Genomic DNA, 24862 nt, shown 5'->3' with positions numbered 1-24862 from the left:
ACATACACACAAACACACCCTTGTAGAGAGACAGAGAGCAAGAAAGAGAGAGGAAGTAAACACAGCAAAGTATTAGCTACTATTGACTCTAGGGTAAACATATATGGATGTTCATTGTATTTCTCTTCCAGTAAGTTTAAATAGGTTTAAAATATGTTGAAATTTGTTTCCCTAAATAAATATATATCATATAAAATTATTATATATAATAAATATGTATTATTTGTGAATATATATATGCAACATGCTGCCATGTGACTGTTTCACCATTAGAAGTCTTCAAGTAGAGGCAATTCTCCCTTCTAAAATTCACTGAATCAATTCAACTCAAAATTTTGTTGAACACTTGCAATATGCTAAATCCAGCTCAAAATCAAGTATACAGAAATGAAGAGGGTATATCTTTGCCCTCAAACATTCACTGTCTAATAGGGAAACAGACATGTAAATAAATAAATAGTATGATAAGTGCAACAGTGGAGACATCATAGAAAGAGGCAACACAGAGAAAGATATGGTTAACTGTATGCAGAGCTGTCTAATAGAACTTTGTGTGATAGACAAGTTCTTTACCTGTGCTATCCAATACAGCAGTCCCTAGCCACATGTGACTAAAGAGCACTGGAAATATGCTACTGCAATTGAGGAACTGAATTTTTTATTTTATTTATTGTAATTAATTTACATTTGAACAGCCAAATGTGGATAGAAGCTACCATATTGAACAGCACCACTCCATAGGGCATGGCAGGGAAGGGGAGGTTGAAGAGAGAAGAAATTAAGAAAGTCTTCCCAAAAGATGCAACATCTAACAGGTTCTTGAAGGATGACAGGAATTTGCCCAATTAGATAAGGTAGGAAATATTCTATGCAGATAAAGAAGCACATAAAAATATGAAGAGATGTCCCAACACGGCATTTTTAGGAAATCAGTAAATTTCACATTACATGGGCATAGAGAGCAGAGGAGAGGAATGGGGTAAGAAGAAGAGTGAGGATAATAAAGTTAAAAGAAAAGAGAGAGCTTATATTATAAAAGATCTGATGTATCATCCAGAAGAGCTTAAATCTGATCACGGTATTTGGAACTAGCAAACAGAGAGCAAGAGTTAGACAATTAATTTCATATTTTAGAACGATCATTTTGACAGAAGACTGGAGTGGAGACTGCAAGTAGAAACGGGAAGCCAACTGAAGTTACTATTGCACTAGTTTAGCAAAAGTTAAGAATCTGGATGGAAATGAAAGAGGGAACAAATGAGCTATTTGGGAGGTATATGGAAAAGGGAAACAAAGAGGAAGACTCCCTGATATTTAGCTTCTGATACTGATAATAAAACAGAAATAAAGCAGGGAGAATCAGACCCAGAAAGACAAGTGGGCAGAAGGAAAGAGTATGACTATGTTTCAATACTGATAGCTTTAGCTTTAGATCACAAACTGCAAGCTGGGATGAAAGCAGAATGTGCAGCTCACAAAAGAGAAGAGGCGTCTGAATCTGCATCCAGGAAAGGGAAGAGAAATCAGGCTATATTTGAAGCTTCTGTGAGATGCAGCCAAACACGCCAGTGTCTGAACTGAATAACAATGTGGTCTGCTCTCTCTGACCCTGCTGTCTAGTTATCAGGGCATAACTAATGAAACTCCAGCAGAACAAAACAGTCAGAGTCATCATGTTTTCAGACACCCTCGCTTTCTTTACCTTGTTAGAGCGAGAGCATGAATATAACTTGTGCTCTGTTTTTATAGGAAATAAGGCAAAAAAAATTTACAGGTACCTAACATTTCCCATACTGTATATCACATATAAATAAATTATAGCAAAAGCCTACTCCTACAACTAGGAATTACATTGTTTTTGAAAGAAACAAATATTGAAAGCCTAGAACTATGACATATATATATATATATATATATACACACACATACATACACACATATCATTACTCTTCACAACTACCCTGTGAAAGTGGTTAGTATTATCTCTATTTTACAAGTGAGGAAATTGAGGCTCAGAAAGGTTTAGTGGCTACCCAAGGTCACACAGCTAGTTAGTGGCTGAACTGAGATTCAACTCTAAGTTCAACAAACAAAGTCAAGTCCCACTGAACCCAATGACTATATGCTGCTTATGGAGGTGGAAGAAAACAAAATGTAAAACAATGAGGTCTCTGTTCCCATCTTTCTGAGAGCTCACGCTGTCACCAGCATTCCTTGGTACAATGCCCTGATGCTTCCTAATTTTGCCTTTTAAACTACGCTCTACAACCTAAAATGCCTTCCCCTCCCCTCTGTTTATCCCAGTTCTACCTGTCCACCAAATCCACCTTCAATTCAAATTCCCCATCACGTGAGAGGCCTTCCAGACAAATTCTTTCCATCATGCACTCTCTTTCCCAATATCTTTAATTCCATTTATGGACTCAGTCATTGAACCACCTATCCATCCCAGAAACAGGAGATGATTCTGTGTAAGGTAATGTATTCAGCAATGAGGCTGTACAAAAGAAATACCTATAAGAATACAGATGGGCCCTGACTTACAATGGCTTAACTTACAATTTTTTGACTTTACGATGGTGCAAAAGCAATACTCATACAGTAGAAACCATACTCCAAATTTTGAAGGTTGATCTTTTCCAGGGCTAGTGATAAGTGGCATGATTCTCCCTCGTGATGCTGGGCAGTGGCAGCGAGCTGCACTTCCCAGTCAACCATGCAATCACGAGGGTAAACAATGACACACTTACGATCATTCTGTACCCATGCAACCATTCTGCTTTTCACTTTCAGTACAGTATTCAATAAATTACACAAGACATTCAACACTTTATTATAAAATAGGCTTTGTGTTAGATGATTCTGCCCAACTGTGAGGCTAATGTAAGTGTTCTGAGCATATTTAAGATAGGCTAGGCTAAGCTGTGTCAGTAGGTTAGGTGTATTAAATGCATTTTCGACTTATGACATTTTCAAGTTTATCAGGATGTAACATCGTAAGTCGAGGAAGATCTGTACTGTTTAGGGACGGAAGACATGGAAAACTAGCGAGTTTAATATGAAATATCATTTCATATTATAAAATACTTGGAAATATTTTAGACCTATAAAGCATTTGTTGTTTTATGTATACAAGTGTTAATTTGAGTGTCTGGTCACTTCAACATCACCAGAAATTTCTTATATTTCTTCTATAGCCTTCCAAGCATACAAAAAAAATTGGCTGAACTCTTGTGAGGCACAGTGTTAGGTATTACAGGGAATACGAATAGATACAAGATGCAATCTCTGCCCTTCAGCTGAAGAAATAAAACAAGTATGCATATAATTATAAGGCAGAACATATATGATAAACTTATATAAGTGTTATATATCATAGTAAGTGCTAGGAACATAGAATAAAAGCAAAACTAAATAATAGTTTTTCAAGGAAGGACTCATGTTGTCCTGGTATCTGAGCTGAGCCTAAAGCATCATTAGGATCCTAAAAGCCCAAAATAGATTAAGTCTAGAAAAGAAAGATTTATGCTTAAGAAATATACCAATTTATTGTTCTCTAATCAAATTAAAAAGTCACTTCTATAAAAAGTAAACTTTGGTTCATCCTAGCAAGTTTAATATGCAAACAATATTTTGATTAGTAATAAACTGTGAAAATGAATATCAAAAGAAAGATTTAGATCTGCTATTCTGAGCTTCCAACTCATGGCAGTCAGCTGGCTAAGAAAAATGGCAAGGGGTAGCTGGCAAACTACAGGCTATTGAGATATTTATAACCACTTGAGTCTAAAAAAGATTCCTAAAGCTTTATTTAATATTTGCAAATAAAGTTTTCTAATTATTTAATATTAAATTGCATACTCTATTACTGAACTCCTCAGGGAAGAAGATACTATTTAAATGCAAAAAAGAAGCATAATTATTCATTTCAATTTAACAATAATTAAATGAAAAGCAAGTACAGGTACTGCCAAGAATCTCTTCTAATACTGTACTAGTGGACATGCGACTATTAACAAACACTAATCTCATTAAAAATAAATGATTTATCTAGGCTCAGATTCATCATATTCATAGTTAAAAGTATATGGCTTACGGAGCTCTATACTAATCAATTTTCTGATAACATTTACACCTGGTCATAGCATTCTATGCAGTATTAAATGTATTTATTTCAAGATTTCATACGCTAAATGAAAACATGTCTAGTCATCTTATTACAGAGAATAAAATCCAAACATAAAAGCAGAGCTTGGGAAATTAATTCTCCACAAATTATTTGGATTTTCTATTTTTCTGAGCTGGATTATTAGAACAGATTAACAAAGTGATTTGTGTGTGTGTGTGTGTGTGTGTGTGTGTGTGTGTGTGTATGTGTGTGTGTGTGTGTATGTATGTGAAGAGAGAAAATGTAGGTTTTCAGTATGGCCAACTAAATTCCTTATGGATCCAATGCTTCCAGAAATAACAACTCTAAATTCTGGACAAAATACAAAAAACAAAAACAACAACAACTAAAGGCAGCCTGGGTGCCTATGAATAGGAAAATGCCTAAACAAACGGTGATGCGTTCAAACAACCAATACTGAGCAGTTTAAAAAAAAGAACCATGCAACAACAGGACTGAATGTCAAAACCATTATGTCAAGTAAAAAAGGTCTCACACACAAGGGTATACATAGTATGATTCCTTTTATGTGAAATTCTAACAGAGACAAATCTAATCTATGGTGGAAAAACAAAACAAAACAAAACAGTGGTTTTCTCTGGCGAGTGTTTTAGGCAACTGACTCTGAAGGGGCAGGGAAAACTTCCCGGGTGGTAATCTTCACTATCTTGATAGGGGTGGTAAGTTATATAGGTGTATGCATTTGTCAAAATTTAGTGAACATACAGTTGAGATCTGTGCTTTTTATTGCATGTAAATTTTACCTCAAAAGAAAAGAATGTAAAATATTGAACTGTAGTCAATGACATGCATACTAAAATATTTAGGGGGAAAGTGTACTGATGGCTGCAATTTACCTTGAAATGCATCAAAAATAAGATAGGCACAGATAGATGAATAAATATTGATATAGCAAATATACTAAAATATTAATGGCAAAATCTTGGTGTGGATATATGCATATTCACTGTAAACCTCTTTGATTTTTCTAAATCTTCACTAAAAAAATGTTAGAGATCAAAAAAAAAAAAAGAAGGAAAATAACATTAGATTAATTCAGAACAAGTCCTATGAGGCTAACATCATTTCCTTTCTATTTTATCGGGATTACCACCAGACTGGTAACTCAGAGAAAAACAATTGACAATGTATTTGGACCCCGATAAATTTGGATCTCTCTTCATAATCTGATTAAGGCAAAAACCCCAGATTGCATAAATAATAATGATAATAGCTACTGCTATGTACAATACTCTTTACTAGACACTTTCCTAGCACTTTATATATATTAACTATTTGATCTCGACAACCATGCGATGAGATAAATACTATTATCCACATTATACCAATGGGGAAACTAAGATGTTAGGATAATTTGCTCAAGGTCACATACATGTAAGTGGAAGAGCCAGAAATTAGAATCCAAAGAGTGTGGGTCAGAAACCCTGCTCTTAACCACTTCCCCATGACTGTTCCCCTAGTTGACTCTGTAACTGATACAATGTCATATAGGTGCTCTTGTCAAGTTTGTGGTTGACATGAAGCTAGGAGCAAAAGCAAATATAGTACTTTACAATTTATCCCAAACGATTAGGGACATATAAATAAAAGACTAACAAGATAAAATCCCATAGGGATAAAATATAAGATCCTGCATTTGAGTCCAAACAACCAACTTTACCTCCTGTGACAACACTGGTGCACAGCAGGTGTTGGGCAAGAACCTGTCAAATGAATGTACGACTGAGTGGCAGGGGAGAGAGAGTGTGTGAAAAAGGACAGGCTTTAATAAAACCAAAGCAAAATATAAATTTAATAGATAATGCTACAAAACACTAATATATAACTATGTTATCTAGAAGTAGGTTAAATGAGCACTCTACAAGTCTGTTCTAGTCAGACCAATGCCAGATATGCTGTGCTAACTTCTGGGAACTACAGAGTAAAGACACAGGTAACCTGGAACAAGTTTAGAACAAAAGTGTAAGATTTAAAACTGACCTATGTGAGGTACAATGGAAAAAGCTGTGAACATTTGATGTGGAGAAAAGAATTAAATGAACACAGTAGCAAACTTCAAAATGTTAGGTACTGTCATGAAAAAGAAGAGTCACACTTATTCTATAATTGTCCATAAGAATAAAAATAAAGTCAATTGAGAGAAGCTACAGGAGCTTCAGGGAAACAAAATCAGTGTCAAGGAAGACTTTTCTAACAGATATAACCACAAAAGAAAAGGTGGGAGAGAAGGGACTATCTCATAAGGGTATGAATACCCTAAATATGATAAAAATAACTCAATGAAAGATTGGACCAAATTAACCTGAAGATCTCTTTCAAATCTAAGAACTTACTATATAATAAAAGGTAATTTTTATAAATCTGTCATAAAAAGCTTCAGATTGATTAAAATAGACTTGGCATGACAAAATTTAAATGTAAAGGAAAAAATAAAAGTTATTTGCCAAGTCTGTAAATGCAGAGAGCTTTCAGCCTAAAAACACTGTAATAAAATGCAAAAGAAAAGATAAACAAATTTGTCTACATAAATATTTAAAACTTTTACATATGAAAAACATTAAAAGGCAAACAATAAACTATGCAATTAGGACAAAGGGATTTTTATCTTTAATATAGAGCTATGGTGTCCAGTACAGCAGCCACAAGCCACATATGGCTATTTAAATTTAATTAATTTAAATTGACCTTAAATTAATTAACCATTAAAATTTTAGTTTCTCCATTGCACTAGCCACATTTCAAGTTCTTAACAGCCACTGTGGTTAGTGGCTACTGTACTGGACAATGCAGATACAGAACATTTCCATCACTGCAGAAAGTTCTATTGGAATTTTAATATTTAAAAAATTTAGTGCAGGGAATTCATTACATAGCTGATGGAAGAGCTGAGATGCCAAACAGGGGGTTGTGCATCAATGCAGAGATTAGCAACAGCAGGAAGCCGTTACCGTCCCTAAGACAGAACAGAGTGCAGAGCCCAAAACCCAATGTCACCTGGAAAAAGCTGGGACCATAGCGGGTGTCTTGGGTGGGAGCTGGAGACAAGGAGGAGAAGCAGCCCCTGCTGGATAAACACCCTGATGTAAAAAGAGGGGAAGAAATACCCAACTTCTGCCTTCCTTCTGCCCTCCAATCTCCTGCCAGTACCTCCCACGGCTGAACACAGACAAAACCCAGGTGTCAAAGGAGCCTGGGAAACACAGCCTGCAGGGGTCAGACCCTCTGTTAAAAAGGGCAGAAAAGGGAAGGGAAGAAATGTCTGAGGTCAAACAGGATGAGGCCTGGCACAGGTACAAATAATTTAGAGAGAAAAAAAATAACACAAATGGCCAACATTTGAAAAATGCCCAACCTCACCAGTAATTAAATGTAAATTACAAATCACTATTAAAATAAGAATAATATTAAATTAACAATAATAAATAATAATTCAAGTACTTGGTGCTGATAAGGGTGTGGTAAAAACAGATACACTCACATATCCTAGGGGAAGAAAAGAATTTTCAAAATATTTTCAAAGAAGCTGGAACAATTTTGAAATTAGCATCAATAAATTTTTAAATGTTTATACTGTTAGACCAACTGAGTGCACTTCCAAGGATAGATACAAAGTCTAGAAAATCTTAAGTCCAGAAAATAATATTAGAAACAAAGATGTTCATTGCAGCTTTATAATATTGAAAAAAAAAGGAACACCTTCAATGTCCACCAGTAGGACAAAGCAAAGTAAGGCAAAATAAGGTACATCTATCAATTTATTAAAAAATAATACTGCTTGTTTGCCAGCCACAATGAAAGGTGCTAGATATATAAAAAAGATTAAGAGGTAATGATAGACTAATTTGTATTCATTTAAATAATGTTTATGAAGGATTTAAATAAAATAAGAACGTGTTTGTGATATGCCTAGTGAATAAAGATTAATCTGAAATTGATTACTCTTACATCAAACAACATATGCCAAAAGGTTATTAGTAACAGTGGTTGCCTCTAAGTGGTAAATTTATGAGCTTATTTTTTCCTTCTTTTATATGTTTCCAAACGTTCAAAATTTTCTAAATAAAAAAACAAATTTTACGGAGCTATAAAAAACTCCTTCAGAGCTATTAATGCAAATGTTTAACAACTGTAAACCTGCCACAACAGTGCCAGTTTACCTGTTACAATAATAAACTGCATTATTTGGATCCAATTCTATCGCCTGTGTGTAACAATCCACTGCAGCAGCATAATTTTCTTCTTTCATGTGGTTATTGCCTAAAATAACCAATAGGTACAGTAAGTACAATATACAGAAAAAAAGTCTGGAAGATAAATTTTAATCATAGAAACTACAGTAATACGAAGGTCAGCAACATGATTTTTCATTCATACTGGAAATAAATTTTGTATTGTACTATAGAGTTGATACCCGTTAGCTTTCAGTGTGTTTGAATGATTTTTAACAACGGAGAGTCTTTAAAAAATTAATCTTTGACCATGCCACTCTCAAAAATTAATTTTTTAAAGACTCTATACACTACCAAACGTAAAATAGATAGCTAGTGGGAAGCAGCCGCATAGCACAGGGAGATCAGCTCGGTGCTTTGTGACCACCTGGTGGGGTGGGATAGGGAGGGTGGGAGGGAGGGAGACGCAAGAGGGAAGAGATATGGGAACATATGTATAACTGATTCACTTTGTTATAAAGCAGAAACTAACACACCATTGTAAAGCAATTGTACTCCAATAAAGATGAAAAACAAAATTAATCTTTTAATATCTTATAAAACCAGACTTCAATAAGTAAGTGTAACAATTATGATTACCTCTTGGCAAAACCTAATCACCTTCCTTATCTTCATCTCTCTCTTTCCTATTAGAGCTGCCCCACCCCATTCCAGGTGGACCACCCTCCACAATCACTATCTCAGTCTGGACCTGGTCCTCCATTCCTTCCCTGTCAAAACATGCACCTGCTGATGAGCAAGCCCTCAGAACATGTGGTGAGGGTAAGCTAGTAAAACTACTCATGTCAATGTCATTGGCAGATATTTTTATGTGCTATCCCTTCCAGAGATAGATTCTCTCTTAAAGAAGATTATTGGAGATTAATTTCTAGAAAGACAGAATTTCAGATACCACAGCTAGCCCACAGCATACTGATCTTCAGGAAGGGCTTCTGCAGACACATCTGGCAATAATTTAGCTACATTAACGACTGGTCGGCAAAATAAGGGATTTCTTGTGGCTATCTTCTGTAATCCATTAAACAGAAAAAAAGTGTCATGATCACTAATAAGAACCAATGCTCAAAATTGAAATTTTTAAAACACTGGGATTACGAGGAATTGTTTACATCTCAAAAGCCTCTATTATTCCTTCCAGCTTTCTCTGAACCAGAAGCTCTCCTATTAGCCTTGTTTTCTTAACAGATCATTAGCTACTTAATGGAAGGAGAGTGTAAATTTGCAGATAACAGTAAGATTAAAGGAAAGACATGTAGATAAGAGTACCTAAAATCATACAAACGTTACTTCAAATTAAGAAGCAGAAATGAATATAAAGAGTGATTGCTAAATGAATATAAAAAGTGATTTCTACGTAATTTCTCTTTGGGATGATAAAATGTTCTAAAATTGTGGTGATGGCTACACAACTCTGTGTACATACTAAAAACCAATGAATTCATACATGTTACAGTAAATCGCATGGTGCGTCAATTATAGCTCAATAAAGCTGTATTTTTAAAGCTAAAAAAATTAATTTACATCCCCACCCCCAAAAAGAAATGAAGCCAAAAGGTTACATAGCTTTTATGATTGAGCAAGAAATTAACTACATTAGCCTCAGTACTTAAATAGATTTGCTTCTTCCATGTAAAAGATTTAAATTCTCTGGGTTACGTGGATTTTCTTGTTGCCATTGGGTCTTTTTGCCTTGGGATGGCATTTCTTGGGTAGTAGTAAAACCTAGTGTATGTCTTTTCCCGTAAACCACACTAAGTGTACAGATGCTAAATATATATATAGCGATATTAATGATAAAAAGCTTCAAGTCAGAAAATATTCAATATACAAAAACTCAGGACACAGATATTTGTGAAGATAAATATAACTAGGCACTGCACAGCACTCTATATTTATACACAGAACTCTCCTGTCTCCTTTAATCCTCAAGACAACCCTTTGAGATATGCCTTTACTTCTGTGACATGGCAGGGAATTACAGCAATGAACCCTTCTTGGTTTTGTCTGATCTTATTGCAGCTCTTCAGAAGCAAAGCACACAAAAATATTTGAAAGCAACCTTCCAGGAAGGTACTAGCTGGCCAGAAGCCCTGATTAACACAGGTAAGTATAACATGCAGCCTGTAATAACCCTATGCTTGACAGTCTACCGTGGCCATTTGTTTTCACACGAATAGCAAAATCTGTATGACAATTGCTTTAACTTTATGTGTAACATGTCTTAGATGTGACATGTCTTAGTGAAAACAAAGATTAAGAGCTTTTGGTTAAAACCACAAGCAGTAAGTAATTCAGTTTACCCATGCTGCCAGAGTAAATGAGCCTCATTCTGCATCTCCTTCCAACCCTCAACTTACTAACATTCATTATATCAAAACAAACTCTACAGGGAATGCAGTCTCCCAATGTTCTGCCATGCAGAGGGAGTAAATATGAGGGACAAAAATAAAATTTCAATTTGCCATTTAGTACTAGAGCTAAAACAAGAGAGCTGCAAAAGCAAAATGTTAGTGGAGCATATATTACATCACTGAGGATTTCACACACTACAAAAGTCTAAGTAGAAGGAAAAAGAAACATCAGATTAAATTGTTTCAGTGAGAATAATATATGAAAAATGCATTTGTATCTGGATAGTTCAAATGCAAATTCTTTGGAGAATACTATAATTCAAATGACAATGAGGATCTGGTTACTTTATTTTACATGTAATTTACGAAAGTCCTAATTCTAAAATTTTAAGTCACTGTAGTGATAAGATTTCTTAGAGGAAATAAAAAATTGAAAACTGAAACCAGTCTATTTGTAGGAAACACAGCATTTTCTAATGTAATCCAAAGAAGATAATCACACAATAGTGAAAATAAATATAGACAAAGATATTAAGACAGCTTTACTTAGGATTACAAAATTATCTGTCTAGGTAAGTAAATCACGGTCTAACAGTACCACGGAACACTATGCAGCCATTAAAAGCAGTGATATAGTGTAATTTATAGACCTAATAGAAAGGACCATGCCCGAGGAATAGGAAAAGCATACTCTTTTCCATATCTACCTTTTTACACAACAACCAATTTTTTAAAGAAAAAACGCAACTGCCTTCTTCAGAGTATAAACTAAAGAAAAGGCCAGAAAATGGTTCTGAACCATTTGTGTACAGCTTCAGAACACTGCACGTTCCCTAATAACTCTCTGCCTATAGGACAGGGTTTTTGTTGGCTCTCATTCACTGGTAAAGATCAGGACTCTGCCCTACAGCTCCTTGTAGGCCTGACCTGGCTTGCCTCTATAGCTCAACAAAACTGACATGATATAAAAACTGAACACAGATCCTCAATGGTGACTTATTTATTAAAATCAAGTATGCTTCAATAGTCACTATTAGAAAATTTAATAACAGTAATCATGTGTGCTAGTTAATAAATCCTTAAGTGCCATATACATATATTAAATTTCAAAGAACTCAAAAATGCTAAATATACAAAAGTTAAAAATAATACTGAAAATCACTTTCATGTCTTTGATTAAGCATAAAGAATTTGGGATCCTAGAGTACACACAGCAAATACAGTTGCAAATAATCAACCCTTCAGTGACTTGTTTTGCAAGTTTTACTCACAACAGATCTGCTTCTCTTGAAGCAAGCCATACCTATATTGTTCACAAGCCATTCTCTATTTCCAGGCTCATTTCTGTTTCACAAATGCCACAAGGACTTACGACAACCCCGTCTTGGCAGTACAAACCAGAATCTTATTGGGTGACAGAGTCACTTTCCCTAGAGTTTCAGAAAGCTTTACTAAGTAATTTTTCTATGAAATATTCACCTTCATCTTTTAATTGGTCAGCTTTTCCCACATCTTCAGGCACTGAGTTTGAGAGAGGCAGAATGTCATTCTGAAATTAAATAAAATACAATGTACTTCCATTTAGCTACATAAAGAGTCATCCCAGAGAACTATAAATTAAAGTAATAATTATTTAGTACATCATCTGTAAATCTATGTCATGACATCTAACATCTAAATAACACTGTCTGCAAGAAATAGGGAAAAAGTCCCCCAACATACTTTTATTAGAAAAACAAATATGTGGAATTTTTTCTAGAAAAAAACGGGCAACTGTGAATCAATTTTTTTTACTTGCTTTCACTGTATCTAGAAATCCTACTTCATAAACAAAAACAGAATCAGTATACAAAGAGTAGTAATAGAATTATGCTCAAAGGATTGTTTAGTGAAAATTTTGAAACATAATGTTAATATCCTATGAGAAAGTCAAATCCACAGGTACCAAAAAAAGCATTTATAATATGATCTTATTGTTTAAATATATGCACATACATTCACATGCACACAGGCTGAAAATCAAAGACTGGATAGGTATACACAAAAGGTTAACAGTAGGAATATTTGGAAGTAGGATTTTCAGTCTCTTCTTTATATCCTTTCATATTGTCCAAAGTTTTTAAAATAATGGTCATAGATTTATTTCCTCATTAAGATAATAAGCATGGGCTTCCCTGGTGGCGCAGTGGTTCACAGTCTGCCTGCCAATGCAGGGGACACAGGTTCATGCCCCAGTCCAGGAAGATCCCACATGCCGCGGAGCAGCTGGGCCCGTGAGCCATCACCGCTGAGCCTGCGTGTCTGGAGCCTGTGCTCCGCAACGGGAGAGGCCACAACAGTGAGAGGCCCGCGTAAAGCAAAAAATAATAATAATAATAATAATAAGCAGTATAAGATTCCTGTTTTTAGCACCTACTATCATCCTCAAACCTCTTTTTCAATAAGGTTCAAACCAAAGTGCTTATGAAAACTAAATGAAAATTTAGAAATGTCTTGAGTGGCACTGGAAACAGTGTATTTTTCCATTTTTTGAAGATTCTTTTTAAATTGTGTTGTTGTTAAACTTGACTCCGAAGTTCATAAATGTTTATAATTTTCAAAAAAGTATAATTTGTAGTCAATATACCTATGTACCATATTTATTTATTTTTTTTTTGCGGTACGCGGGCCTCTCACTGTTGTGGCCTCTCTCTCTGTTGCGGAGCACAGGCTCCGGACGCGCAGGCTCAGCGGCCATGGCTCATGGGCCTAGCCGCTCCGCAGCATGTGGGAATCTTCCCGGACCAGGACATGAACCTGTGTCCCCTGCATCGGCAGGCGGACACTGAACCACTGCACCACCAGGGAAGCTCTGGAGCCAGTTTTAAGAAACTATATTTTTAAAATAGTAAGCAACAAATTTTTACAATTAAGTACAATCAGAGAGAAATAGAAGAAGAAAAAAAAGAGCTCTATTCAATCAATCTGAGCTTCCTAGGAGGAAAAAAAGAAGTATTGATCTCTTCAGTACTAGTCAATGATAACAGGAGCTAAAGAGTGAGCAAATCCAAGTGCCGTCTCACCCACAAGCCTCTCGGGCATCTCAGAGTAAAGAAGGTCGTCTTCTGCCATAGCCATGTCCAGCCTCTGAAATAGGGCTCCCTAAGGATGCCACATGCTCAGAAAATGAAAGAACCACAGAAACCAAAGAAAACAAAAGGACCACGGAGACATTCCACTATCTCCTTGCATCTTGTCAGATAATTAGAATTCATCTGTTTGATGAATTAATGTATAACTGTATTATCCTTTTTCCAAGTATAGAAAGAGGGAGCAGTTTACTGCCAAATTACCATTTTCATTGCAACTCTAAGAACCTCTTCCCAACAAATTCTAAAAACAGTCTGTGCAGTATTCTCAGCCATGTCCCTGCCAAGTTGAAGTATACCCTGCATGTTTCAGCTCCTCTCCTGAGTTCCTCATTCTGTACTGAAGCTTGAATACAGAGTTAGAATAATAAAAGAGGTTCACGTGGCACCAAAATGTAATGAAAAAACCACCTGGGCAGACCCCCTGTGGCCCTAAACTCACTAGCCTTAAGATTTTTCAATCTTATAGTCCATATTTCCTGAAAAGGCCAGAAACCAGAGACCATGTAAACAGTCCTAGGGAGCAGAGATCAGAACACTTGGATTTCAGTCTTGGTTTTGCACACTGACCCTGAACCTTTCCCTGTTTAAAGAGCCCCATCAATGGCCAAATTTGATAAAATCTGCTTCAAAATGATGATGCAATTCCTGATGATTCCTCTTCTATATGGTTTCTTCCTAAACATTAAGACTTTTACTTTTAACTTGTATTTCATGTTTTCGGGGAATATCAATTCAGATGTCAGAAATCTAAAAACACCCGGATACTGTAAAGGACTTAAGAAGTCAACTACGATATATCATGAAATATAAAAGAAGGTGAGAGGATGAGAAGAGTTACTAATATGAAAATCTAAAGCACATTAAAAGTTATATTTTAGGTCCCAAATCATCCATGTGGACCAACTATCTTATACCCAGGAAGAAGTTAGTTCCTTAAAGCCTGGCCCCTCAAATATTAACAATCCAACATAATACTGCAGTCATACTTAGAAAATGAGATACTAATGAGAAAACAAAGACAGCTTACCTTACAGAAGGAATTTGTGAACATTTCTGTCAAAGGCTGTGAAACTGCTAGATGTGTATCTTCTGCGCTGATTTTAAAAACTGTCTCCAAGCACTGAATTGCAACTTGAAATAAATTTTAATAGTGAAAAAAAATTAGCAACCTAAAAAAAGAAACAACCTTTTTTTCTGGTAGAAATCTGCACTCTGCAATCTGTGGTAATTCAGCATTTTGATCACAGAACATATGGAAAACTAAATGGTTCATCTGCATAAAGATTTCTGTTTATAGACCAGCTATTGAGGGAAGACAACTTAGTTTCTTATTCCTCACTTAAAAGAAAAATGTTACCTAGAATATAATTTCTCAGTATATGTATTACATCATATTCTTTTTAAAGCAGGTCATTAACAACATATTCCCCATTACCAGTATCTTGAATAAAACTTTAAAAATTATCTTTTTTAATGTGAGAAACAGAATTCTCAACCTGATTAAAAATAGTAAGAGAAACAGTCTTTGGCACATAGGAAACACTAAATATTAATCCTGGTGTACTTACTTATGTTAAAATAGTTTGGCTTTTAAAAATTCATTCAGGCATGCAAATTTACCAAGCACCTACTATGTGAAAGGTGCTGTTGTAAGGTGGTAGAGATACAACAGTTAACCTAACACAAAAATCACGATCCACGTGCTGAAGCTCACCCTTAATAGAAGGAGGCAGACAAACACAGTAAGTAAAGTACATGGCATGTTAAATGTTGACAGGTGCCTCCTCTACATTGATGTATGACAAGATAACCAGTATGGCTAGGGTACAGACTGGGTGGAAAGATATGGTGGGCGATTATGCTAGAACAAAGTCTGTCGCTGGATGACAAGGCACCTTCAATAATATTTTTAAAGGACATGGATTTGATGCTATGGGCAAATGGAGAGCCATTAATGATTTTAGTGAAGGAGAACAACATAACTGGATTTGTGTTTAGAACTAAAATACTAGTTAAGTATAGTCTAGTAAGAATGCTGAGAATGAATTAGAGAGGGAAGCTGAGGGAGAAAATGGAAGCAAAAAAGCAGGAACCCATTTATGGGTTCCTACATCAATGACCTAAACAAACAAGGAGCCTAAACTAGGGCAAAAACAGTGAAGAAAGCATATCCTGCCCTTTTTACAAGTCCTCACTGAGGGGAATGGAGGCAGATTCTTATCCTGAGAGTGCGCTCCTTTGAACAAGAATTCTCTTCTGGCTCAACAAGATGGGGATGTAGCCAAAGTGTCCAGCGTACTTCTAGACAGTGTGGAATAGATTCACTTACATTTGTGTATGACTTTTTTTTTTAAATTCAGTTTGTTTAAACCAAAAACAAAAATTAAAAACAGGTCACACATTCTCCCATTCCCCACTCCCTGTCTCTGGCAACCACCAATCTGTTCTCTGTATCTATGAGCTTGGGTTTTTATTATTATTATTATTTATTTTTTAGATTCTACATATAAGAGAGATCATAGGGTATCTGTCTTACTCTGACTTATTATAGATCCAATTACATTTGTGTATGAGTTTTAAAAGACACATTATGGTCCTGAGAAAATTACCTCTATCATAAAAGAAACACTATTACTGTCACTATCCACAGATCAATTCTCCTTAGAAAAGGGACTGAATAACAAACTGAGTTACCAACTACCAAAAGTCAAAGTGTCTTTTAGAAAGAAAATAATGCACTGTTTACCCAACCCTCATTCTCTCCCTTTCTATCCTTGCTAAGTAGTTGTTCTTTTACTTCAGTTGTACTTTTACTAAACACACTGGGCCATAAGAAAATAGACTCTCATTGCCATGAAGACAATTAATTAAAAATCAATTATTATTAATAATAATACATGTATGTATATGTATAAATTTCTTTTTGATCGGCATCTTTCTTTCCTTATCATATTGGTCATTTACTGTGCCATGTATCTAGCTGGTACATGTTTCTAGTATCGTACTTATCACACATACTACATTATATGCACTTAAAACATCGGTCTCCCATATTAGACTGTCTCCTTGACGATAACACCTACATTTTACTTATCTTTTGACTTTAACACAGCCTGGCAAATAATAGATGCTCAATAAATTTAATCTACGTCTTTGTTTACAGTGGAAGTAACAGTTTAATTTCAGAGGAAATAGAAACAATAAAATCTGCAGAAGAGAGCACTTATTCCCCCCAAAACATTAATTCACAGCCTTGTGAAAGGTGGATAGAACCCAACCGAGGCCTTAACCAGAATCAGAGTATGGAACATCACACTGACAGGGGAAAAGTCCACATAAAAATATGAGAGATTTTTACACTCTAACTTGTTGAGGCAATCCAGTCCAGCTCCTTTACCTCTGCTGCCACTAACCTTAGAACACAGATCTGGCACATTCTAGACACAATCAAGTATTACTAAAGGAGGTGGCTCTTTGGGTTTTTTTTAAACACAATTGTTCGTTTGTTTTAAAATCACTTTACTGAAGTATGATTGACATGTAAGAAGCGGCACATATTTAATGGACACAACTCAGCAAGCTTGGGGATAAGTATACACCCGTGAAACCGTCACCACCACCAAGGCCACAGACATATACATACCCATCACTTCCCAACATTTCCTCTTGTCCCCTTTATTAGGGGGGGTGTGTGTGTGTGTGTGTGTTAAGAACACTTAACGTAAGATCTACCCTCTTACTAGATTTTCAGTATACAATCCAGTTAGCTATAGGCACTGTGCTGAACAGTAGGTCTCTAGAACTTATTTATTTTGCATAACTGAAACTCTGTACCCTTTGACCATTACCTCCCCATTTCCTCTTACCCCAGCCCCTGCCAACCACCATTCTGCTCTGTGCTTCTATGCGTTTGACTATTTTAGATTCCACATTAAGTAAACACAATTGTTTTGATACATAAACTTGCTGCCAAAATGTTTAGTGTTCAACACTAACACATATTTAGAGAGATAAATGGTTTAGTGAAAAAACCCACCGCAGCCTTGGAACTCAGGACTCTCATTATCATTATTAATCTAGAAAAAAAATCGAATAACCTGGGTGCAATAATTTATCTTACTTTTACCTCAAGATTTTCATTTATGAAACAGGGATTATTATATGTGATCCTCCTTTCAGAAGGTTATACTCAGGAATAAATCATAAAAATCTAAAGAAATTCTATATACAATTTTGCTCCACTTTAACACCAAACAATAATAGTCCGATACTGATAAGGAGAGGGACAAGCGAAGAATTCTCAATAATACCATATCCCATCTATATAGCACTTTATACTAAAGCTTCCATATGCTATATTACCTGCCATCACTAATTCTTGACAAATCTAATTGTCCTGACAAATCTATTAGATAGAGGGGGCAGAGATCTCCACCTAACAGACTTAGAAATTAAGATACAGACCAAATGAGTGAGATGCCCAGGATCACTTGATTCAATTCATCAATTCAATTGAACAAATATTTTTTGAGCACCTATCATGTGTCAGGCACTTTTCTAGGAGCTTTGTATATAACAGTGAATAAAACAGAAAAGATTCCTGACTGCTTGGGGCTGCCATTGCAGTGGGGGATGGAGAGGCAGACTGTAAACAATATACTATACAAAGTAGAACAGGGTGAAGAGGATGGGAGCGTGGGGAGCAGAGCAGGGACGCAGGCTGCAGATTTAATGGCATGCTCAGGGAAGGCCTCATTCAGAAAAGAGGACTTGAAGGAGATGGGGATATTACCGTTATCTGGGGGAAGAACATTCCAGGCAGAGAAAAGAACTGGAGCAAAAGCCTTTAGGAAAGAGCATTTGGTGCATTTCATTTGATGCATTCAGAGTGAGGAAGCTAATTTGACTAAAGTCAAATGAGAAAGAGGAGGAGTCTGTGAACAACACATCACAGAAGTCCAAATTATATAGATCCTTTAAACAATGACTGAGTAACATGAAGAGTCACTGCAAGATTTTGAGTGGAAAAATGATGGAATCTGACACAGTTTGTTTTAAAGGATCACTGGTTGCTGCATTTAGAAAAGTCAATGAAGCAGCAATTATAGAAGCAGAGAGACCAGTTAGAGGTCATCACAGTAAAATAAATACTTAGTTCTATCCAGGGGTAATATCAGTGGAAGTGGGAAAAAGTCAAGATATCCTTTGAAGTCACAGCCAACAAGATTTATTGAACAGTTAGATGCAGAGTCTAAGAGAAAGACAAGAGTCCAGAATGATAACAAAACTTTTGGCCAGAGCAACTGAAAAGATGGAGTTGTCATCAACTGAGTTGGGGAAGTTGTGGAATAGAACAGATTTTGGGTGGGAGGATCAGGAGTTCAGTCTTGGAAATGTTCAACTTGAGGTGCCTGTTAGACATATAAGTGGAGATAGCTAGTAGGCAGTTAGATATAGAAGCCTGGAGTTCAGAAGAAAGGTCTGACCTGAGAGTATACATTTGAGATATCAGCATATACATTTGAGAGATATCAGCATATAAAAAAGAACATTTAAGGCCAAGAAGCTTAACTGTATCATCAAAAAAGTGAATGCAGATAATGAAGAGAAGAAGATCAAGTACTGGACCCTGGATATTCCAGGTGAGGGAAAACAAGAGGAACAAGCAAAGGAAACAGAGAAAGAGCAAACAATGAGATTAGAAGAAAACCAAGAGAGCATGAGGTATCCTGGAAGCCAAGTGAATAAATAAATAAATAAATAAATAAAGTATATGGGTGGAGCTTTATCAGAGGCAGCTAATAAATCAGATGAAGACTGAAAACTGACCATTGAACTACCTAAGACAGAAATTGCTGATGACCTTGATGAGAACAGTATGAGTGGAGAGATGGAGGCAAAGGCCTATCTGGAGTGCTTAAGAAAGAGTAGGAGATGGGACTTCCCTTGGTGGTCCAGTGGTTAAGAATCTGCCTTCCAATGCAGGGGATGCGGGCTCGATCCCTGGTTGGGGAACTAAGATCCCACATGCCACAGGGCAACTAAGCCTACGCACCGCAACTACTGAGCCCATGCGCCACGAGCTCTGGAGCCCACATGCCACAACTAGAGAAAAGCCTGCGAGCCACAACGAAGAGCCCACACGCCACAACAAAAGATCCCGCATGCTGCAACTAAGACACGACGCAGCCAAAAATAAATAAATAAATAAATATTAGGAAGGAAGGAAGGACAGGAGAGGAATTGCAGAAAGCAAGTACAGACAATTCTTTCAAAGAGCTTTCCAGCAAGAGACAAAAAAAGCAGGCAATATTTCAGTGGGGGGAGGGGTAGGTAGTAGTATGGCAAGAGTAATTAATTGTTGTTTTTGAATTTTTAAGAAGGGAGAAAGTTTATATTCTGATGGAAATGATCTAGAAGAGATTGAAAATTTGCTCATGTAAGACAAGGAGGGTAAAATAACTAGAGTGAGAGCCTGGAGTAGGTGAGACAGGATAGAATCCAGTCTGCGAGTAGAGGGGTTTCAGTTAGAAAGGACAATGGATAGTTCATCTATGGTATCTTAGCCTGGGCTTCTATGACAGAATACCATAGACTGGGTGGCTGATAGTTCTGGAGACTGGGAAGTGCAAGATCAAGGTGCCAGCAGACTCAACATCTGGTAAGGACCTGCTTTCTGGTTCACAGACAGCACCTTCTTGTTGTGTCCTCACATGGTAGAAAGAGTCAGGGAGCTCTCTGGGGTCTCTTTCATAAGGGCACTAATCCCAGTCATGAGGACCCCACCTCTTAATACCATCACACTGGGCATCAGGTTTCAACATACGAATTTTGGGAGGACACAAATATTTAATCCATAGTATATGGTAATAGTTAGACAGGCAGACAGGCAGAGTATGTGAGTACAGATGCTGGTAGGTGGGTAGATGGGGCAGAGAGAGTCTGTGGAAGTTGTTTTCTTATTACTTCAATTTTCTTGATGGAGTAAGAACCAAGGTCATTAACAAAAAGTGAGTACGGGGGAGGAGGTTTGGGGTTTTGAGAAGGCATGAGAAAGTGTTAAAGTGCTCATCTAGAGAGCAAAAATATGAATGAACTTGGAACAGAGGGCAGCATTAAAGGTCCACTTGAGGCTCACGATCATGAACTCAAAGTGGGACTAGTCAGTAAAGCTGAGTGTTTCATTCCATCTATACAAAGTCACATGGATATGGGCATAGAGTAGGTGGAGAGCTGGATTCAAACAAGGCTGGGTTTTACAAGAAAGGGAGCCATATACACCAGAATGATTATAATGATCAACAATGGAATTTAAGCTGGGTAAGAATAGGGGTGTGAAAAGGTAAGGGATCAATAGCTTGGAGGTATTGGTAGGTCAAAGAATTGTTGGGGTAGGGATTCTATAGGGAGTGAGCTGGAAAGACAGGCAGCAGAAGTGAAATGTTTAAGATAGAGATTAGGGAGGATAACAATAACAAGGTCTAGGGAAGAGTTTCTCAACCTCAGCAACTACTGACATTTTGGACTAGACAATTCTTTACTGTTCAGGACTGTCCTGAGCATTTGTAGTATCTTTAGCAGCATCCACGGCCTCTACCAACTAGATGTCAATAATACCAGCCCCCCAGTCGTAACAACCAAAATACCTCCAGATAATACAAAATCGCCCCAAATTGAGAAACACTGGTCTAGGGTATGACCAAGCAAGTGAAAGTGGTTGAGATCACTGGAGTACAGAAGGTCAAGAAACCAAGTGGGAGAGAACTGGAAGAATCAGGTATGAATGTATTACAACTGCCAAGAATTAAGATAGGAGTACTGCCAGAGAGACAGTGCGCAGGAGCCACGATAGTCAAAACATGAAGCAGATGTCAGCAGATGACAATAATTAGGAGTGAGTGACATAACCTGATGACAAGGCTCAAAGCTGATAATACATCAGCTTCACTGTAGTGGTAAAGCTGGTATGAGAACTTAGGCTCCTCTCCTAGGGCTTTTTTATTTTATTTATTATTTATTTATTTACTTTTGGCTGCGTTGGATCTTCACTGCTGCACGCAGGCTTTCTCTAGTTGCAACGAGCGGGGGCTAGTCTTCCTTGCGGTGCACAGGCTTCTCGTTGCAGTAGCTTCTCTTGTTGCGGAGTACGGGCACTAGGGCATGCGGGCTTCAGTAGTTGTGGCACATGGGCTCAGTAGTTGTGGCACGCAGGCTCTAGAGTGCAGGCTCAGTAGTTGTGGCACACAGGCTTAGCTGCTCCTCGGCATGTGGGATCTTCCTGGACCAGGGCTCGAACCTGTGTCCCCTGCACTGGTAGGCAGATTCTTAACCACTGCGCCACCAGGGAAGTCCTCCTAGGGCTTTTTTAAATGTCTAGAAGGTGGGCAGACATTTCCACATGATTTCATGTTCAATTAAATTAGACTCAGAGAGTCAAAAATAGGGGCTGGTCAAAAACAATTGGCACCACTTCTGAATGCCATATATAACACACAACTGAAGGCACATAGTTTTGGCCAAATACCATCCTAAAAATAGGACACAACATCTTGGTTTTTAAAAAACTCTCAATTTTCTTTCTGGCCCTTAAAAGTATTATACTGCCTTTGATGAGGAAAAAAACATCTTTTATTAAATGATTCCATTTATCTGTTTGCTACAGAGCACCATAAACAACATTTTCCTTAGATAACCAGTCGCCTTTATCTTCACATAGTCTAACCGCCTTTATCTTCACATAGTCTAACCATCGAGGAGGACAAAAAGACCCTAATGGACTGATTGCAATCTCCAACTGTGTGTCACCAGCTCCTCTCACTGCCACCTGGAAAGATAATCTCACCAGATTGCAAGCAGATTTAGAGCAAATGCCCAATTTTCATCCCAACTTCCTAAAAGCATATTCACAAGGGAAGTACTTGTTGAAATTAATAGATGTGTCCCCTTTAGACAAGAAACAGCTCGAGATGGGCAATTCAAATTGTACTTTTATTAAATTCTCTCAAATGTACTGTCTCATTGCAATAATTAAATCTTTAGGCCACAAGGAAGCTGGGCTCATTGAACCTCCACAAGCCCAGCTGCAGAATTCTATCTTGTTATGGCTATACTGAATTTAAATTTTCTAATGCATAAACATGAAGCAGAAAAGATGGTGTCAAGGAAACATGCAATGCTATCATCCAAGTCCTGCTCAACTTTACAGATTACTGAATCTAATATTTAAAGCTAACATAGATAAGGGTAAAATCCTCTTATTTCAAGTCCTCCAAGAGGAAGTTATCAGAGCTTAATAGTGATATAATTATTAGACTTGCATAGTGCTTTTATGATGACCAAGGTGTTTTCGTATATTGACTCTAAACTGGATGCTTTCCTATTAGGAAAAGACAACAAGATCTTCAAAGGAAGAACCAGGATTTAAATCTCAGCTTTGTCACATATTAGCTGTGTTATATTACTTTATCTGCTTTCATTTACTTATCTGTTGAATGTGGATAATAACTAACTTAACAGTTACTGTGGAGAAAAATTTCCCTACAATATGAATAGCATAGTTCTGACACATAATAGTTGTTCAATAAATAAACAATAGTTGGGCTTCCCTGGTGGCGCAGTGGTTAAGAATCCACCTGCCAATGCAGGGGAAACGGGTTCAAACCCTGGTCTGGGAAGATCCCACATGTGACGGAGCAACTAAGCCCGTGCGCCACAACTGCTGAGCCTGTGCTCTGGAGCCCGCAAGCCACGACTACTGAGCCCACGAGCCAAAACTACTGAAGCCTGCGTGCCCTAGTGCCCATGCTCCACAACAAAAGAAGCCACCGCAATGAGAAGCCAGCGCACTGCAACGAAGAGTAGCCCCCACTCGCCAAAGGCCCACGTGCAGCAACCAAGACCCAATGCAGCCAAAAATAAATAAAATAAAATAATTTTTTAAATAAATAAAAAACAATAGTCCTCTTGTTGTTAATTGTAAAACACAAAACAAGCCTCAGAGAATGAAAACACCATAACCTTATTGTAAGGTCTCTCTCCTTGAAAAATCTACAAAATGTTCTGATTTTGATACAACAAAAATAGCTTATAGCTATTTTAGTCTTTATTTATAATTATAACACAAATGAACATAGAGAACAGGTACCTACCTTCCAAACTCTCTTGCTCATCTGAAGTATAAGCATCCATCTGACTTTGTTCCCGTAAGAAACGAATAACTGCATAAACTAGGTGCTTGATGGATGACATTTTTAAAGTTTAAACACTTTTCCTTGATAAGAAAAAGGAAAACACTGAAATAAGTAATTTTAAAGAATCAGTGAAGATTATAAATCACAAGGGTCATAAATTACATTAAAAGTAAAAAGTCTGTATTATCTTCACTTCTTTCTTTTTAAAGAGTCAAGAGAGCACAAAGTATAGATATGCTAATGTATGACATTTTCATTTACACCCAGTAATATTAGGTTATGTTAAAACTTGCAAAAGTAAAATCTTTCTCAAAACATGTACAACATAGCTTAAATTCTCACTGAATAGTTCACTGTATCTTAACAGTTTATATGGTACAGATCCAGAAAAGGACAGGGGTATAGATGCAGATATAGAAGTCCCCAAAAGGCTTTAGTACTAAGTTGAGGGAGATTTCATACTGCTGACTCAGAAGCTGATCCACGCTGAGTATTTTCCTCTGTTTCATGAGATTTTTTTCAAATGTATGCACAATTTACACTCCACCTACTTTTGTAGGTGGAGACAGTTATGTGATGAGAAAATATATTAGGGAAAGGTTGTTCAGCCATTGGGTGTCATTTTTAATAAAAATGGCATTTCTATTTAATCAAGACATGTCAGAAAATCATTGCCTAAGTCGATGGATACTACAAACCGACCAATGCTCTCTGCAGTAGCTGTGCTCTCGTGGACAAACTGGAAGCTCTGGGTCATGTTCATTCACATGGA

General features: G+C 36.9%; 1 protein-coding gene across 3 annotated transcripts in view; it reads right to left on the bottom strand.

Moving 5' to 3' along the window:
- The window catches only part of SGTB (small glutamine rich tetratricopeptide repeat co-chaperone beta), a 46508-nt gene that overhangs the window by 20933 nt on the left and 713 nt on the right, over positions 1-24862 (bottom strand). For all 3 annotated transcript variants that reach the window (XM_004270752.3, XM_033429902.2, XM_049707944.1), the window contains exons 2-5: positions 24049-24170; positions 14928-15031; positions 12249-12318; positions 8347-8446 (exon numbers count right to left, since the gene is read on the bottom strand). In XM_004270752.3, the coding sequence (XP_004270800.1) occupies positions 8347-8446; positions 12249-12318; positions 14928-15031; positions 24049-24148 (374 nt within the window). In that variant the 5' untranslated portion in view covers positions 24149-24170. The remainder of the gene's footprint in view (positions 1-8346; positions 8447-12248; positions 12319-14927; positions 15032-24048; positions 24171-24862) is intronic.

The sequence above is a fragment of the Orcinus orca genome, chromosome 3 (genome assembly GCF_937001465.1).
Source record: "Orcinus orca chromosome 3, mOrcOrc1.1, whole genome shotgun sequence".
In the NCBI taxonomy this organism is placed as follows: domain Eukaryota; kingdom Metazoa; phylum Chordata; class Mammalia; order Artiodactyla; family Delphinidae; genus Orcinus; species Orcinus orca.
Note: the sequence above shows the minus strand (reverse complement) of the source record. Positions and strands in the feature narration are given on the sequence as shown.